This window comes from Agelaius tricolor, unplaced genomic scaffold (genome assembly GCF_023055355.1).
Source record: "Agelaius tricolor isolate 1412-34295 unplaced genomic scaffold, bAgeTri1.0.p SCAF_33, whole genome shotgun sequence".
Taxonomy (NCBI): domain Eukaryota; kingdom Metazoa; phylum Chordata; class Aves; order Passeriformes; family Icteridae; genus Agelaius; species Agelaius tricolor.
Genome location: NW_027269293.1, coordinates 4672701 through 4690677, shown reverse-complemented (window position 1 = coordinate 4690677; position 17977 = coordinate 4672701). Strand labels below are relative to the sequence as shown.

General features: G+C 54.5%; 1 protein-coding gene across 1 annotated transcript in view; it reads left to right on the top strand.

Annotated features, from left to right (window-relative positions):
* The window catches only part of ONECUT3 (one cut homeobox 3), a 28253-nt gene extending 10848 nt beyond the window's left edge, over nt 1-17405 (top strand). Inside the window, exon 2 of the mRNA XM_071451983.1 lies at nt 16928-17405. Coding sequence (XP_071308084.1) covers nt 16928-17220 — 293 coding nt within the window. The 3' untranslated portion in view covers nt 17221-17405. The remainder of the gene's footprint in view (nt 1-16927) is intronic.
* Nucleotides 17406-17977: the final 572 nt, after the last annotated feature.

The window sequence follows — 17977 nt, the reverse complement described above, 5'->3', positions numbered from 1 at the left end:
CAGGGAATGAGGATAGGGAATGGGGGCAAATAGGGAATGGGGCAGGGAATAGAACAGGGAATGGGGATAGGGAATGGGGGCAAATAGGACAGGGAATGGGGCAGGGAATAGAACAGGGAGTAGGGGAAGGGAATAGGGGCAGGGAATGGGGCTGGGAATGGGGAAGGGAATAGGGGCAGAGAATGGGGCAGGGAATAGAACAGGGAATGGGGATAGGGAATAAGGGCAGAGAATAGGGGCAGGGAATGGGGCAGGGAATGGGGCAGGGAGTAGGGGAAGGGAATAGGGCAGGGAATGGGGAAGGGAATAGAGGAAGGGAATGGAGCAGGAAATAGGGGAAGGGAATAGGGCAGGGAATGGGAGTAAATAGGGCTGAGAATGGGGCTGGGAGTAGAGCAGGGAATAGGGGAAGGGAATTGGGGAAGGGAATGGGGCAGGAAATAGGGGCAAATAAGACAAGGAATAAGGCAGGAAATAGGGGCAGGGAATAGAGCAGGCAATAGGGCAGGGAATGGGGGCAAATAGGGCAGGGAATAGAGCAGGGAATAGGGGAAGGAAATAGAGGCAGGGAATAGGGCAGGGAGAGGGTGGGATGGTGACACTGCCCTGTCAGCCTTCAGAGTGACCCCAAGGCCTCTGGAAATGGATGCCTGAATCAATGTCTGATGTTAATCCTCTTTTTGGGGCCAAGCTGTGGGATTTTGGTGACATTTCTCAAGTGGAATCAGCAAATCCCTGTCCTGGTGTTTCCCTGGGAGCTCCTCTGCTGGGCTGCCCAAAGGCACTGGCTCACTTGCCTGCACACACAGGCAGCCAGAAAACAGAAATTAAAAGAAAAATGTCAAAATCAGGGCATTTATTCAAGGAAAGATGATTCCAAACCAGTTGGCTTTTCCTGGAAAAATTCTGAAAGCATCTCCCCAAAACCCTAACAGCCTTTTTCACCCCAAAATGCTGATTCCTCTGCCTTCACCACCCCCAAGAAAAACCCAGATGATTTCTTTGCTCTGGTTTTTGTCACCATGGTGAGGTGGTGGCCCTGCTGTGGTTACCTGGGGGTGAGCCAGGTTCTTCATCCTCGGGAAAAGGGACCCTGGGGGACATTTAGGGGTTCAGACCCCCCTCAGCCTTGTACCCCAGCGCTTTTCAGGGGGTTTGTGGAGGGTTTGTGCTTCCTCTGGATGAGGGATTCATCCCAGAGCCGAGCCTGGCCCAGGAACCCCCAGGGTGCAGCTGGAGGGAGGGGGCAGCACCTGGCAGTGCCACTGTCACCTTGCAGCATCACTGTCACTGTCACCTGGCAGTGCCTGGCAGTGCCACCTCTCAGTGCCCTGGCAGTGCCACTGTCACTGGCAGTGCCTGGCAGTGTCTCTTGCTGTGCAAGAATGGCAGAAAAGAGGCAGGAGTGGGAAGGGGAAGCCAAGGGGCTGCTGGGCATTGCCTCGGGCACAGCTGTGCCACCCCAGGGTCCCCTCGCTCCCTCCTCTCCTCCCTTTGCTCTTCCCCCTCCTTGTTTTCTTTTCCCTTTTCCCTTTCTTCTTTACCTTTTCTTTTTCTCCCTTTTCATCCCCTTTCTTTCACTTTCTCCCTTCATTTCTCTTTTTATTCTTCCTTTTTCTTTCTCCTTTTCCTTTCTCTTTTCCTTTCCTTATATTTCTCCTTTTCTCTTTTTTTTTCTTATTTATTTTTCTTTCCCTTTTTCTCTCTTCTTCTGCATCTCCTCCTTTCCCTCTCTTCCTTCGCTTTATTCCCTTTCCTCTTGACTCATTTTTCTTTGCTCTTTTCCCCCTTCACTCTCTCCTTTCCTCCTCAACACATTTTACCCCCCAACCCTTTTCCAAGAGAAACCATTCCCTGGAACCATCCCAAGCCCCTTCCCCGGCTCTGCTGTCCCAATCTACTGTCCCACGTTTGGGGGAAAGCCCGGGGCACGGGCAGGGAATGGGGACAGGGAATAGGGGCAGGGAATGGGCTGGGAATGGGGCAGGGAATGGGGTAAAGAATAGGATAAGGAATAGGGCAGGGAATGGGGCAGGGAATAGGGGCAGGAATGGGCTGGGAATGGGGCAGGGAATGGGGTAAAGAATAGGATAAGGAATAGGGCAGGGAATGGGGCAGGGAATAGGGGCAGGGAATAGGGGCACAGAATAGGGGCAAGGAATGGGAACAGGATATAGGGGCAGAGAATGGGGCAAGGGAATAGGGGCAGGGAATAGGGTAAAGAATAGGATAAGGAATAGGGCAGGGAATGGGGCAGGGAATGGGGACAGGATATAGGGCCAGAGAATGGGGCAAGGAACAGGGTAAGGAATAAGATAAGGAATAGGGCTGGGAATGGGGCTGGGAATTGGGGCAGGGAATAGAGTAGGGAATGGGGGTGGGAATGGGGCAGGGAATAGGGCAGGGAATGGGGTAAAGAATCGGATAAGGAATAGGGGCAGGGAATGGGGCTGGGAATAGGGACAAGATATAGGGGCAGAGAATGGGGAAAGGGAATAGGGGCAGGGAGCAAGCAGGGCAGGGAATGGGACAGGAAATAGATGCAGGGAATGGGGCTGGGAATGGGGTAAGAAATAGGATAAAGAATAGGGCAGGGAATGGGACAGGGAATGCACAGGGAATAGGGGAAGGGAATAGGGCTGGTAATAGATGCAGGGAATGGGGAAGAGAATAGGGCAGGGAATGCACAGGGAATAGGGTAAGGAATAGGGGCATGGAATAGGATAAGGAGTAGGGGCAGGGAATGGGGCAGGGAATGCACAGGGAATAGGGGAAGGGAACAGGGTAAGGAATAGGGGCAGGGAATGGGGTTGGGAATGCACAGGGAATGGGGCAGGGAATAGGGTAAGGAATAGGGGCAGGGTATGGGGACAGGGAATAGGGCAAAGAATAGGATAAGGAATAGGGGCAGGGAATGGGGCAGGGAATAGAGCAGGGAATGGGGGAGAGAATGGGGTAAGGAATAGGGGCAGGGAATACGGCAAGGAATGGGGCAGTTCCTGCGGGATGGATCCTGCAGCCCTCCCCTCAAACCTGCCCGTGAGCTCCCGCCGGTCACGTCGCCATCAAAGTGATGTGCCAGCAATATCCAACACGCAGTTAAAGCCACTCGTGGGAGTTTCAATAAAATCGACCGGGCAGGATCAATGGGCTGCGCTGGCCCCATCCCCACACGGAATGGGGCGGGGGAGCCGGGAAAAACACCCAGGGCTGCGAAATGGGGGCGGTGGGAGGGGGGAGCTGATTACAAATCTATCCCATCCTCGCCGTGATTAATTGCTGCGTTACCAGAAGGAACAGCGCGGGGTGGGGGTCATTTTTAAAGGTAACGTTGAGGAGGGAGTTTCTCTGCTGCCTTTGGAGGGGAGGAGGCAGGAGCCCTTTTCCCGTGGGTTTCCCTCCCGGCAGGATGGGGCCAGGACCGTGATCGTTCAGCCCAGCCCAGCAGGGATTTGGGATTTGGGAAGAGCCCTCTCCAGCCACGCAGGGGGAGCTGAACCCCATCCCCACCCAGCTGGGATCGCTGGACCCTGCTGTCCAGCCAGGGCATCGCTTGATGGACAACCAGGGCGTAGGTTCCACCCTAAAACAGCCCTGAGCAGCCCCTGCACCCCACACTGGGACTCTGAAAAGGCTCTGAGTCCTCCCCAGCGCTCAGGGGGTCTCGCTCCTGCCCTGCCCTCCCCGGAGATGCCCAGCTCAAATTAAAACATCATCCATCGTTGCGGTGGCAGCGCATAATCCCAGGCAGATCAGCGCAATTACTGCGGGAAATGCCTGGGGAGCTGAACTAATAACGCCGGGCGGTGGATTAAGAGTCACTGGCTTAGTGCCGGCCGTGCCACCGCGCCCGGGGGATACCCCGGGGACACCCTGGGGGACAGCGGGGTCCCGGTGGGGCTGCGGGCCGTGGTTGTGTGGCTGGGTGGGGGTCTGGGGTGGTTTTACTGCCGCATATGTGTGGAGCAATAGCGGGGCAGGGATGGGGCAGTGATGGGGACGGGGATGGGGGCAAGGATGGGCAGTAATGGGGCAGTGATGGGCAGTGATGGGGGCAGGGATGGGGCAGTGATGGCGCATTAATGGGGCAGTGATGGGCAGCGATGTGATGGGGCAATGATTGACCAGCGATTGACATCGATGGCCAGTGATGGGGGCAGTGATGGGCAGGGATGGGGCAGATGGGGCAGGGATGGGGGCAGTGTGATGGAGCAGTGATGTCATGGGGCAGTGATTGATGGGTGATGGGCAGGGATGGAGCAGTGATGGGGCAGCGATGGGGGCAGTAATGTGGCAGTGACGGGGGCAGTGATGGGGCAGCGATGGGCAGGGATGAGCAGCAATGGGGCACACGGAGCTTCCCTGCCCCGCACGCGGGTCGGGCAGAGCCATTCCCCAGGGTCCCATTCTCCCCCCCCCGGGGCGCGGGTGGACCGCTCCATCCCGTGTGTGCGGAGCGGCTGGACCGGCCCATTGAGCTGAGGAAAGGGGGAGCAAGGGCTGGTCCATCGGGCAGAGGGGGGGGGGTGCGCCGGGCTGTACCACTGCGCCGCCCCGGGGGGGAGCGCGCGTGACCATCCGCAGGGGGGCGCCAGCGCGGCGGGGACGGCCCAGAGCGGCTGCGGAACGAACCATTGTCAGTACGGGGGGAGCGGGCGGGACCAGCGCTGCGGAATGGCGGGGGTGGCGGGCTGGGACCCCTCCTCACCCTCAGCCCAGGAGGGGCCGGAGTCACCCTGGGCCCGAGGGGCGAGGGGGACACACCCGAGGGGCCACACCGAGCGACACAATGGGGCTGTGTCCCTGCCATTGTCACAGAATTGCAGCGGGGTTTGGGCTGTGAGGGACCTCAAAGCTCATCCAGTGCCCCCCCCGCCATGGCAGGGACACCTCCCACTGTCCCAGGCTGCTCCAAACCCCAATGTCCAGCCCGGCCTTGGGCACTGCCAGGGATGCAGGGGCAGCCCCAGCTGCTCTGGGCACCCTGTGCCAGGGCCTGCCCACCCTGCCAGGGAACAATTCCTGATTGCCAAGATCCCATCCAGCCCTGCCCTCTGGCACTGGGAGCCATTGCCTGGCTCCTGTCCCTGCAGGCCTTGTCCCCAGTCCCTCTGCAGCTCTCCTGGAGCCCCTTCAGGCCCTGCCAGGGGCTCTCAGGTGTCCCTGGAGCCTTCTCTTGTCCAGGTGAGCTCCCCCAGCTGTGCCAGGCTGGCTCCAGAGCAGAGGGGCTCCAGCCCTTGCAGCATCTCCGTGCCTCCTCTGGCCTGGCTCCAGCAGCTCCACGTCCTCCTGCTGCTGGTGCCCAGGGCTGGGGCAGCTCTGCAGGTGGGGTCTCACCTGAGCACAGGGGCACAGGGGCAGAATCCCCCCCTCCCCTGCTGCCCACGCTGGGGGCTCAGCCCAGCACAGGGGGGGTTTCTGGCTCAGTGCCCAAGGCCGGGGCAGCCTGAGCCTCTCACCCACCAACACCCCAGATCCTTCCCCCGGGGCTGCTCTCCCTGAGCTCATCCCCAGGCTGTGCTCAGGCCCAGACCCTGCTGGGCTGGACCTGCTCCCCATGCAGTCTCTGTGCCAGGTGGGAAAAACTGGGATTTGGGGTCACACTGGAGCCGAATTTGGGGTCACATTTAGGATCGCACTGGAGCTGGGCTGTGACAAGGGCTGACAGAGGGCTGTCAATGCCCGGGGCTCCCTGGAGTAGAGCCTCACACCATGAGGGGCTCCAGGCTGAGTCTCCCTCCTGCCATGCAGTGCTGGAGCTCAGAGGTACCCAGAGCAGATGATGGCCCTGTGCACATCATCCTGCCCACCCTCAGAGGGTCCTGGGGACCCTGCACACCCCACCCTGAGGATTACAGACTGTCCTGGCTGTCCCTGCACCAGGGGCAGAAATCCAGCAGCCCACTGAGAACTGACTCGGCCAAGCCCCAAGGGACTGAGGGAGCTGGGGGTGCTCAGCCTGGAGAAAAGGAGACTCAGGGCTGCCCTCATCACTCTCTGCAGCTCCTGAAAGGTGCCTGTGCTCAGCTGGGGCTGGGCTCTTTCTCCAGGCAGCACTGACACAACCAGAGCACACAGCCTCAAGCTGCACCAAGGGAAATACAGGTTGGATAGCAGGAAAAGGTTTTTTACAGAAAGGGTGATAAAGTTCTGGAATGGCTGCCCAGGAGGTGGTGGAGTCCCCATCCCTGGGTGTGTTTAACAAAGCCTGGATGTGGCACTGGGTGCCAGGGTTCAGTTGAGGTGCTGGGGCTGGGATGGACTCAATGATCTTGTGTGTGTTAATGGGCCTAGGATGTTAAGAGGATTATATTCTTTGACTCTTCCAGTTCGATCTAGAAATAATGCAGTGGAGGTCTCTTGGAGGTCTCTTCCAACCCAGTGATTCTGTGAATTCTGTGGATTCTGTGATTCTGTGACCTTCCCATCTCACACCCCATAAACACACCCAGGACCAGATTTAATCAGGATATGCTGGAAACTCTTGGGTTTTTCCCCTCCACTGCTCTTTCCCTGTCTCCAGCCCACTGTTTGTGGCTGATGGTGGCTCTGGGCCCTCTCTGGGCACCAGCTCAGGGCCAGCACACCCTGATGAAGGATGTGCCATGGCCACTGAACTTGCTCAATGTCCCTGCTCAGAGTTCCAGGAGCAGCTGGAGGCAGGAACAGGCTGCTGGGAATCCCAAAGGGAGTCCCAAAGGGAGATCCTTGCTGCTCCTCTCCTGTGTGAAGGAGTGAGGAGAAAATGGAATGCACAGCCCCCCCAGCCACAAATGTTTTCTCTTTCACGCAGTTTGCATTTATCTGAAATTCAGAGTGTGTGGACCAAATGCTGACATGTAGATCTGCAAATCCCCTGTGTTTAATTAATACTTTAATTTATTAATTTACAACTTATTGGCCTATTCAGTAAAGATTATTTACACATTCTGGAACAACTCAAGCTGCAGGAGTGGTCCTTCAGAAGCAAACTTGGAAGTGGATCCTTCAGCTGACAGAGCTCATCCTGCAGCACAGCATGAATCAGTCTGAATGAAAATCCATGGACCAACAAGTTCAGTGTCACAGGGATGCCACCCCGGATTCCCATCACAGGCTCCTTGTCCAGCATTACCTCGTTGTCACAGAATGGAAAATCCTGAGTGTAGGAGCAATGGGGGGTAGCATGGTCAGGACAGACAGACGGACACGAGAGATCTCTGCAGCCAGGGCTGGGAATTTGGGGTTTATTGCAAAGGGCCTGGGGGCAGGGCCCTGCTGGGAGCTGCAGCCACAGCTCAGAGCAGGACTGAGAGAAGAGAGGGGATGAGAGGGTGAGAGAGTAAAAGGGTAAGAGAGTAAAAGGGTAAGAGCTAAGAGCTAAGAGGGTGAAGTTCCCGTTCCAATACAATAAATCTTCTTCTGTGTTGAATATTCTAATTCTCAATAACCAATCTAGTACAATATACAAATCCTATAGCATTTCCATACAGCCTATAAGAATCATTCCATTACCACACTGTGCTACATTTTAAACCCTAAAAACTCCTCTTTGGGCCCCTTCTGCCAAGCTGGCAGGGTCTGCTCTGACCCTTGGAGCTGTCTGCAAGCAGAGGGTGTTGTTCCATCAAAAGGGGATCACCTTCAGCCAGCCACACCATTGTTTTCCTGTTGTTCAGTGACTGAGGGATCTCAAAGCTTGCTTTCATTTCAATCTCGCTTATAGTTTCCATATTCTCAAAATCTTTTGCCAGACAATCATATTTATAAGGCTTTCCTGTTTCACCTTGCCCAGCACCTGAGCTGGAAGGGCCCCTCAGGGATAATCAGTCCAGCCCTGCAGAGCCACCCCAACAATCCCACCCTGAGCACCCCTGGGAGTGCTGTCCTGGCAGCCTTGGCACCATTCCCTGGGGAGCCTGGGCAGCGCCCAGCACCCTCGGAGGGAAGAACCTTTCCCTAATATCTGACCCAACACCAGCCCCTCCTGCAGCCGTGGCACAAATCAACCCCCAAACTCCCCCTTTCCCCCCAGAATCTGTAGCTGGGGCTGTTGCACCAGCGCTGAGCACAAGCTGGCTCCAAGGAAAACTCATTGCAAGGGATGGAGCTTTTCCAGCCTCATCCCCTCCGCCCTGCCGTCCCTCCGGGCGCTGCCGCCTGACTCCGGCACTTCATTAGCACCAATTTGCTCTCGTCTCGCTAAGTGCTGCTGACTCGGGAGAGGAGCGAGGAGATCCGAGCAGCGCTCCGGGGTCCTGCCCAGCCCTGCCTGGCCACGGCAGCGCTCCAGTCCCGGGCAGCAGCTCCCCACAGGCGCGGTGTCCACTGGAACAAGAAAAGCAGCTGATCCTGGTCCAAAAAACAGGCCTGGAAAGGGAGGAAATAGGACAAATGGGGGAAATGCTTCCGACAGAGCTGATCCTCATTCCCCCGGGTGTTGGGGAGAGCAGAGCAGGGCACCAGGTCTGCCTTCATAAAGGAGTCTGGAAAAGCAAGTGGGAAATGAAACCTGTGCAGAAAAGAAATGCTTTTAACAACAAACTCATCTTTTTTAAGTCATGTGAAGCTGTTTTGGTGTCCCTGAGAGGGATTTGATGGCTGGCACCAGGGCCAGAACAGCTCACCTGGGGAGGACAAGGATAAAACCAGGGCAGATGTGGAGGGATGGAGCCGAGCCGAGCTGCAGCAGCCACAGCTCCTTTGTATCGCTTCAGCTGCCCTCAAACCACACAAACTCCTCTGCTTCAGTGCTGGGAACGCTGCAAATGCCACCCTTGGAAGGGCAGGCCAGGCTTGAGAAGATCAGGAGAGGAAATGAGCTGTCCTGGGGGCTGAGCCCGAATCGGGACCCCCATCTCACCCGAGCAGGGCACAGAGGGCTCGTGCCTCCCTTTCCAGCCCCTTCCCTCCAGGTGCCAACCCCTGGGGCTGTGGGGGATGTGTGGGGTGCTTGGTGTGGGTGGCCAGCAGGGCCAGATCCACTGCATTATTTCTAGATTGAACTGGAAGAGTCAAAGAATATAATATCTTAACATCCTAGGTTCATTAACACACACAGAGAGAAAATTAATTTGTTAACTTCATAGGCAAATTTCAGCTGCAAACTCTCTAATCAAGAATTTACCACCCATCACCATTCTAAAACCTAAAGATCACCTGCTAGGGTCAATAATGAATTTCTAACATCTAAGAAAAGTACACATAGAAAAATATACAGTGCAAAACAAATGCTGGATCCAGCTGAACTGGGTCAGAGCTGCTCCCTGGGCTGAGGCACCAAAACCTTGGTGTGAGGAGGGGAGGGGAGGGGAGGGAAGGGAAGGGAAGGGAAGGGTGAAAAACACCAATCACTTGTTTTTAAAATTTTAGAAGTTTAATAGTAATAAAATGGTTATAAAAATGGTAATATAATTAAAGTAATAATGATTTGGGATAATTTGTATTAGGACAATGTGAGACAATAGAAACAAAGAGTTATGGACATCCTGGTACCTTTTTCTGGGCAAAGCCCAGAAAAAGGCCCCACGTTAACAGAGGATTGACCCTTACAAACAACAACATGTTGCATATTCATACACCTCATACATGATGCATAAATTCCATTCAAACACAGGATTCTGTCTGGGCAGTGTCAACTTCTTCTTAATCTTAAGTCTTCATGGCTGAGCAAGGTGGGAAGAAGTTCGTTTCTTCTGATAATGGAGCAATAAATTCTCTTTTTCTGAAAGATTCAGGTGTCCTGTGGCTGCCATCTCGCTGCGAGTCCTCTCTTTAAAAAACGTATCCTACATAGCAAAGTTTCTATTTTAACATTTTGTTATAACCTACAACTATATTTACCACACTACTTACGAAAATGAATACAGCATCACTTTCTAACACAACACATACAATATTCATTTTAATATTTGCAAAAAGCCAATCACAAAATACGCATTTTTCACAGGGAGGGAAGGCAGGGAAGGGCAGGGAAGTGCAGGAGGGAAGGGCAGGGAAGTGCAGCAGGGCAGGGAAGCACAGGCAGCAGCGCTTTGTCTCATCTCATCTCATCTCATCTCATTGGCAGTGCTCAGAGGAAGATTTGATTTGCTGGCTCGGGGAAGCTGCTCCCCCTGCAGCACTGGCTGCATACCAATGCCCAGGGGCTCTCCCCGTCCCCGAGCTGCCAGGGACACCAGGGACACCGGCAGGGAAGCCTGGCCCCACCAGGGGACACGTGGTGGCACAGGGACACGTGTGGGGCTGGCCTGTGTCAGTCCTCCCAGGATTTTCAGGGATGCTCTGCAGCTCCTGACTGCATCTCCCACACTCCGAGTGGCCTCTGATGGGTTTTTTATCACTACAGAGTGGCTGAGATCCTGTAGGACCACAGCACCCAAAATTGCCCACACGTTTTGGAGGCCAGGAGGTGAATTTGTGATCATGTGCAGCTGAAGGCTGGGGGATCCCAGGAATGGGCACTGCAGGGCAGGCTCTGCAGGTCATTCCATGGTGGACACTGTGAGAAATGATACTCACTTCCTAAAAATGTAAAAGGTTTATTAAAACCTTATCAAAAATACAACCAAAGACTGAATAGAGAAAATATTACAGCACCTGCAGCAGAGGATTTTTCCCACCATGTGCTCACCCACACAATGGAGATTTTGCCTTTTAACCCTTTAGCCCCTCCCAAAGTTCTGTCCATTGGCTCCTTTGGTGTCCAGTGGTGGAGTTCACTTCCTTAAATCCTGATTGGAGGTCAGGTGCTGCCATAGTAACAATCCCACCCTCCCAAATGTCCCAAACCCAGGCCCCCCCTGATAACAGCACAAGGGGGGTAAAAACTATAAATCTGTAAAACTTCTCTTAACATATATACAGGATATTTGCCTTTTAATTGTGAGAGTCAACCATGGCATTACTCATCTCTCACAACACTCATCTGTCCCCCTGTGCCTTTCTGTTTGTCTGTGTTTGGAACCAAATGGGGTTTCAGGAAAAGAAAAAAGGCAAAAAGAAAGTTGAGGTTTGATTTTTGAGCACTTTTCCTTTGTTCTGTACTGTCAGCATTGTGTTCTCCCAGCTGGAGAAGATCTGAATTTCTGCTGGAGACCCCAATTTGTGACAAATCTCTTTTTTCCTGCAGCACAAAGAGAAATCAAACCAAGCTCTCAGAGCTGCCCCAGCACCTGAGCAGCCCCACTGTGAACCAGAGGATTTCTGGTTTGGAGACAAAGCTCCCTGGTCCCTGCTCCAGCTCAGGGGAGCAGACACCACAAGGTTCATTCATGACTTTCATCCTGGGCTCATCCCTCTTTGCTCAGAGCTGAAACTCCCAAAACCTTCCAGGGCAGGTGGGGGCTGAGCCAGTAACACCCAGCCCCTCCTGTGGCAATGGAGGGACATCACAGAGCCATGGAATCAAGGCTGGAAAAGAGCTCTTAGACCAAGCACAACCACTGCATGTCCCCTGCTAAACCACGTCCCCAGGTGCCACATCCACACAGGTTTGGAACACTTCCAGGGATGGTGACTCCACCATTTCCCTGGGCACCCTGTGCCAGGGCTGGGCAACCTTTCCCATGAAGAAATTTTCCCTAATATCCAATCTAAACCTCTCCTGGTGCAACTGGAGGCCATTTCCTTCTGTCATTGGTTACTTGGGAGAAGAGACTCACCCCCACCTGGCTCCAACCTCCTTTCAGATCCCTCTGCCCCTTCAAGGAGAGGGGGAAACTGAGGCACTCCAGGAGCTGGGCCCATCTTGAGGGCACAGAGAGCAGCCAGCTTTGCTCAGGGCCATTTCCCACCAGTGGAATCAGCCTGTTGGATTGGGTCCTTTTCTGACCCAGAGATGGGGCAACTGAGAAGGGTTTTGTAAACTTTTATTCCATTTTCAGTCTCATGTGAAGGGTGAGACAATACAGATGTTATAATTCACACCATCACAATCACAAGCCAGCTATTTCCTAATTACAATCTATTATAAACATTTCTTGGCCTATCAGCTTTAGCCACACCATGCTGTAAATGCCATAAAGCCAATCATCTAAAATTCCCCCTTGTGGGTCCTACTACACTGCATCTTTCACAGTTCTATTTCTCCAAAGCATCCAGTCTTATTTGCAAGGCCACCCTTTGAAACTTCCTGGTTCCATTTCTCTCTCAGCAATGTCTGTCCTATTCCCTGGCATTTCTAAGCCAGCATTTCTCATCTCCAGGTTTGCACACAGGTGCACACTGGGTGAGCCTTCTGCCAGGCTTGGAGAATTCCTTACAAATCCATTTCCCACATCAGCCCATCCCACCTTTGCTGTCCCCACCTGTCCAACCACACCCAGGTTCCCCCTCTCCATCCCTTCCTCCACCTCCCTCTGAGCCCATAAATGCTCCTCAGTCCTCTTCCACCCCTGGGAGATGATTTGACAAGGAGAAAAAGAGGGAAACTGGTGGGTTTTGTGCAGAATTTCCCCCCCCTAACCTTGCTTACAGCCGGCTTGCTGGCTCTGAAAGCCCCTGGCTGTCTTTTGTGATTTCAACAAATCACCAGCACTTAAGCAAAGTGGGCAGAAAATTACAGGTTGTATTGCAAGTGAATGGAGAGGGAAGAGCACACTGGGGCCGAAAAGCAGAGGTTTGCTGGTATAATAGAGAAAGCAGGGCCTGACAGGCTGTGGAAGCCTGCAAAGCCATCAGGTATTAGTTAAATGCTTGGCGGGGTTCACGCTGCGAGGCATAATCGCAGTTCCTGAGCAGCAGCCATTTGATTGTCTCCATTATGTCCCCTCTGAAATGATTTGGGAGATGTTTTGCTCCGAGCTGTCAAGGTTAAGTCAAGGAAAACGAGCTGCCTCTGACATGAGGCTCCTGGGAGGCAGAAACCCTGGGCAGGAGCTCTGGGGAGGAGGAGAGGATCTTTCTGCCTTTTGGAGCTCTTTCCTCCTGCTTTCCCTGCCCGAGGTTCCTCCTTGTCTTTGCTCCCTGTGGTTTTTTCTGCAGCCGGGTCAGAGCTGCCTTAGGGATGGGATGTTTGGATTGTGTGCCCGGTGTGTGGAGGGATCTGTGCCGTCACCATCCCCGTCCCACTGTGGCTGCCATCCCCCCTTGTCACCTCTGGGCTCCTTGGTTGGGTTTGGAGGGTGTGAAATGAGCTGGGGAGGGGTTGACAGAGGAGAAAACCCCCACTGTGGAGAGCACAACCCTTTATTGGCCAACAGAGCCATGGGAGACTGGAATATCCTGAGCTGGAAGGGACCCTCAGGGATGATCAGTGCAGCCCCTGTGCCTGCCCAGCCACCCCAAGAACCCCACCCTGAGCAGCCCTGGGAGCTCCTGGAGCTCTGGCAGCCTTGGGGCTGGGGCAATTGGTCCTGGTACTGCCAGGGCCCTCTGTGCCCCAAGAGGAGCAGGATAACCCCTGTCCTTTGGGGACACATGGAGAGGCAGGGGTGGAAATGTCCCCATCCCCACAGCCAAGCCCAGAGAGCCAGGAAGGACACGATGGAAAAACAGCATTAAGCCAAGGATGGGCTGTTTGGATCTTAGAACTTGGGGGGAAAAGGGATTTTGGAGCACAAAGAAAATACCTGAGCCATGGCTGGTATGGGGGGGAGGCAGAGCTGTGCCCCTGGCTGTTGTATTCACAGGGAATGCCTGATGAAGGCAGGAATGATGAATCCATGTTCTCAGAAGGCTCATTTATTACTTGATAATACTATATTATATTAAAGAACACTATACTAAAGGATACAAAAAGGATCCTTACTGAATGCTAAAAAGAGAATAATGAAAACTCCTGACTCTTTCCAGAGTCTTGACACAGCTTGGCTCCAATTGGCCAAAGAGTGAAAACAACTCACACCAGAACCCAATGGAACAATCACCTGTGGGTAAACAATCTCCAAACACATTCCACATGAGCCAAACACAGCAGAAGCCAACGAGATAAGAATTGTTTTCCTTTTCTCTGAGGCTTCTCAGCTTCCCAGGAGAAAAATCCTGGTTGAAGGGAGTTTTTCCAGAGAATGTGAATGGCACACCTGGCTGCCCCTCATCCCTGGCTGCCTGTGGGGACGTGGGGACAGCCACCAGCAGGCTGCCTGGGCAAGCAGCACCCAGGGGATGGGGAATGGGAAAAAGATCCTCCGTGGAGGGGTTGATGGCTGCCGTAAATAGATCTGAGCAGCGCCGGCATCGATCGCTGCTGCGCGGAGCTGTAATTAGATTGAGCTGGGGAGAGGGAGTGGGGCTGTGTCAGCAGAAAGGGAAATTAATAAATAAACAAACCAGCACAGGAAATGGGGGATGTGGCAGCGCAGGCCAAAAATAACCCAAACTAGCAAAAAGAAATGACCCAAATGAGCAAAACCAACCCAAACTAGCAAAAATAACCCAAACTAGCAAAAATAACCCAAAGTAGCAGGGGTGAGGAGCAGGATGTCACCCGTGCCTGGACAATGGCACTGCTGCCACTGCAGGAGCCCAGTTTTACCCTGATGGTTTGTGTTTGCCTCGGAGCTCAGAGTTATTGATGGGAGACTGGGGTGTAATAATCACTGCTAAAAAAGGAATGGGAGGGTGGAAAGCTGAGAGGCTGGACCCTGGGCTGGGTGTGGGAATGGGTGCCAGCAGAAAGGAGAGCAAGAGGACAGACTGGATTGCCAGGGTGACAGCTGGGTCACATCTCCCATCCACATGGAGACATTCCAAGGGCCATCCTGCAGGCAGAGCCCCTGTGGGTGGAGTGTGAGGAGCCCACCCTGGACACAGGAGGAGCTGAGCATGCCAGGGGTGCTGGGAGGGCTCAGGGAGGGTGGGCTCGGGGCACAAGTGTGGGGGGAGTGTTTCTGTCTGTTGTTTGGCTTGGGGGGGCGTTTGGGGTGGGTTCTTTTTTTCAATTCATATCTGAGGGGGGGAAAAAAAGTCAAATTTTCTATAAAGGCTTTTTTTTGTTTGTTCTTTTTGCAAGCATCTGATGGTCATAGGGTAGGTTTCCACATTCTCTGCTGGCTGTTTGAGTAAGGTACCCCTGGGACAGGGTCCCCTGGCATCACCCTGAGTGTCCCTTTGTCCCTAAGGATGGTGGTGTGCAGCCAAACCTGCCTGGGGAGGGGGGGAAGGGGAGGGGAAGGTTCTCCACTGGCTTTACCAGGGCTGGCTGGTTTGGACTGAGAGTGCTTGGTGGTGTCCAGCTTGGTTCCTCCCATGCCCTGCCCAGTGGGAGCAGAGCTGGTGGCTCCCAGCACGGTGTGGGGACAGGGCCAGGACTGAGCCCAGCAGCTGGGACACAGAGCTCAATCTGCTGCATAAATTGTCTCCTTCAGTGAGCTCCAGATTTCCCTAGCTCTGGGTGGGAGGGGTGGATCTCATCCTTTGCTCACAGTTTGAGGTGATGTGCAGAGGGCTGGGGAGTGGAGGCAGCTGAGGAACCACAGGAGGAGGAGATTGCTTATCTTCCAGTGAGGAAGGAATTACTCCAAACAGCCTCCCACTACTCCTGGGTTACACACTGCCTCCCCTGTGGCTGTGGAGGTGTGTTTGGAGAGCAGGGAGGGGCTCAGCCCAAGGGAAATACCTGACCCATGCCCCTGCAGCATCTTGGCCCCTCCGAGCTCTGTGCTTGGAGCTTGGAACTGCCTTGAGCCCTCCAGGCCAAAGAGGCTCCTGCAAGTGCCAGGGTGAAATCTGCCATCCAGGACAGCAAATGTCTCAAGAGGCCCTGCAAAATCCTTCAGAGAATCTGAACCAAGAAAGCCCAAAGGCTGAAAACTGCTGCTGCCCCGGGCAAGAGCAGGACTGCCTCTGGGAAGTCTTCAGCCCACAGTTTGCTCTCTCTTTTCTCAGCTTCCCAGGAGGAAATGCTTTGTCCCCAGCCCTGCAGGGTCAGGTCCATGCTCTGCCTTGTCCATGGCATCTCAGGTTCCTGCAGTTCTGTGTTTGGCTGAGTCCCTGAGCACCCAGATCAAACCTGACAGCTTCAGGGTTGGCCCTGTTTTGAGCAGGGACTGGATCAGCCACCTCCACCATTTTATAGTTTTCAAAGAAAATATCATAGCAAAGGTCCCCTTGCCCCACCCCTTCCACCAGCAGTGTGCTTGATATCCCCACAATTAAAATTCATATATTTATTTATTTTACTAACTTCCCTCTCTGCCCCCATACCCCTTCTACCAACAGTGTGCTTGAGATCCCCACAATTAAAATTCATATATTTATTTATTTTACTCACTTCCCTCTCTGCCCCCATGCAGAGTGCTGGGGTCAGGGGGGCTTTCCTGGCTTCCCCCCTGTGGCAGCCCCTCTGTGCTGACCTTTGCCTCCTGCCAAACCTGTAGGGAAAGCTTTTAATTCAATGCTGACAAATGTGCCTGAGGATCTGGTAGCAAAGGCACACAGAGGAGACAGAATTTCCTGGAGCCTCCAGTGAACCCTTCCCAGAGCAGGTGGATCCATGATAGGTCCTTCCAAGCTGATGCTGTGGGATTAAGGCTGCAGAGTGACCTTTCCATAATGTCCCTGTCCCTGCATTTCTGAGCTGGCTGCTGGATGGTGGCCAGGAGACACCTGAGTCTTCCTGGTTCCCTGAGTCCTCCAGGGACATCCCCAGGGGTGATGAGGAGTGAGACCATGCTGAGGGAGGCCGAAGGATAACCCCCAGAATTCAGGGCTGAATCCCCATAGCCAGTCTGGGAACAGAGCAGTCCTCAGTCTCTAGCCCAGGCTCAGCTGGAGATGCTGAGACTTTCCCTGGCCTTCCCCCAGGCTTTTGTCACCCTGGTGCCACAAGAGGCCATTGTCCCTTCTCAGCAGGCTCAGGGAGGAAGAGGAGGGAGCGGTGGTACACAAGCCAGCGAATTCCTGGCGGGAAGGGCCTGGATTTTGGGAGGCAGCCTGGATTTTGCAAGCAAGCCAGGGTGGGGGAGCCCAAATTAACAGCCCTGTTCTCTCTTTTGAACGTGTCCAGCCTGCAAACGCAAGGAGCAGGAGCAGCAGAAGGACCGGAGCCTGCAGCCCAAGAAGCAGCGCTTGGTCTTCACGGACCTGCAGCGCCGCACCCTGATCGCCATCTTCAAGGAGAACAAGCGCCCGTCCAAGGAGATGCAGATGACCATCTCCCAGCAGCTGGGCCTGGAGCTCAACACCGTCAGCAACTTCTTCATGAACGCCCGCCGGCGCTGCATGAACCGCTGGCAGGAGGAGCCCGGCGCCAACCCCGGCGTCCCCTCGTCGTCTACAAGCACTTTCTCCAAAGCATGATGTCCCCCAGCCCTCCCTGCCCCTTCCTGGGTGTCCCCCTCATGACAAAGCCAACCCCAGACTCACACGTGTGGACTGAGCGGGGTGGGTGCTTTTGGGGTGGGTTTGGTAGCCTGCAAACCCTCAGCTGGGTGTCAGCCATGGACGTGGGCCTGGGGCCACCTCCTGCTGCCACCTCCTGCTGCCACCTCCTGCTGCCACCTCCTGCCAGCTCCTGGAGCAGGGACAGGGTTTGTGACCAGGTCAGTTCCATCCCCAGCAGGGCTCAGAGGAAACCTGTGGGATGGAGGGAGGAGCAGGGCTCTGTTTGGAAGGAAGCATCCCTGGTCCTTGGGGATCACAGAGCCTCGTCTCCCCCTGCCCATGAAGGTTTTTGGGGAGAGGGGCTCATCCTGACCTCTCGCCCTGATCTCTGTCACAGCCATCCTTGTGGCTCCCACAGGGGAGGGGTAGAGGTGGGGGGGACACAAGAAGTGGTGTCACAGGCTGGGCTCTGGCACAGCCCCACTGCACCAGGGCCAGACCTGAGGACTGAGCAGGGGAAGTTCTCCTGGCGTGCCTGGAGGGCTCCCAGGCTCTGCCAGGTCTCTGATTGCTGGAGGATTTCCCCTGCTCAGGTGCAGTGGGTTCCCCAAGGCAGCCAGACCCTCTGTGCCATCACCACGTGGCACTTCCATCCCTTGAGGGTTTTGGAAACCTGGCTGAGGACACCCCTGTACCCCCCATTCCCTCTATGGGCATCTTCCTCTGATCCCCC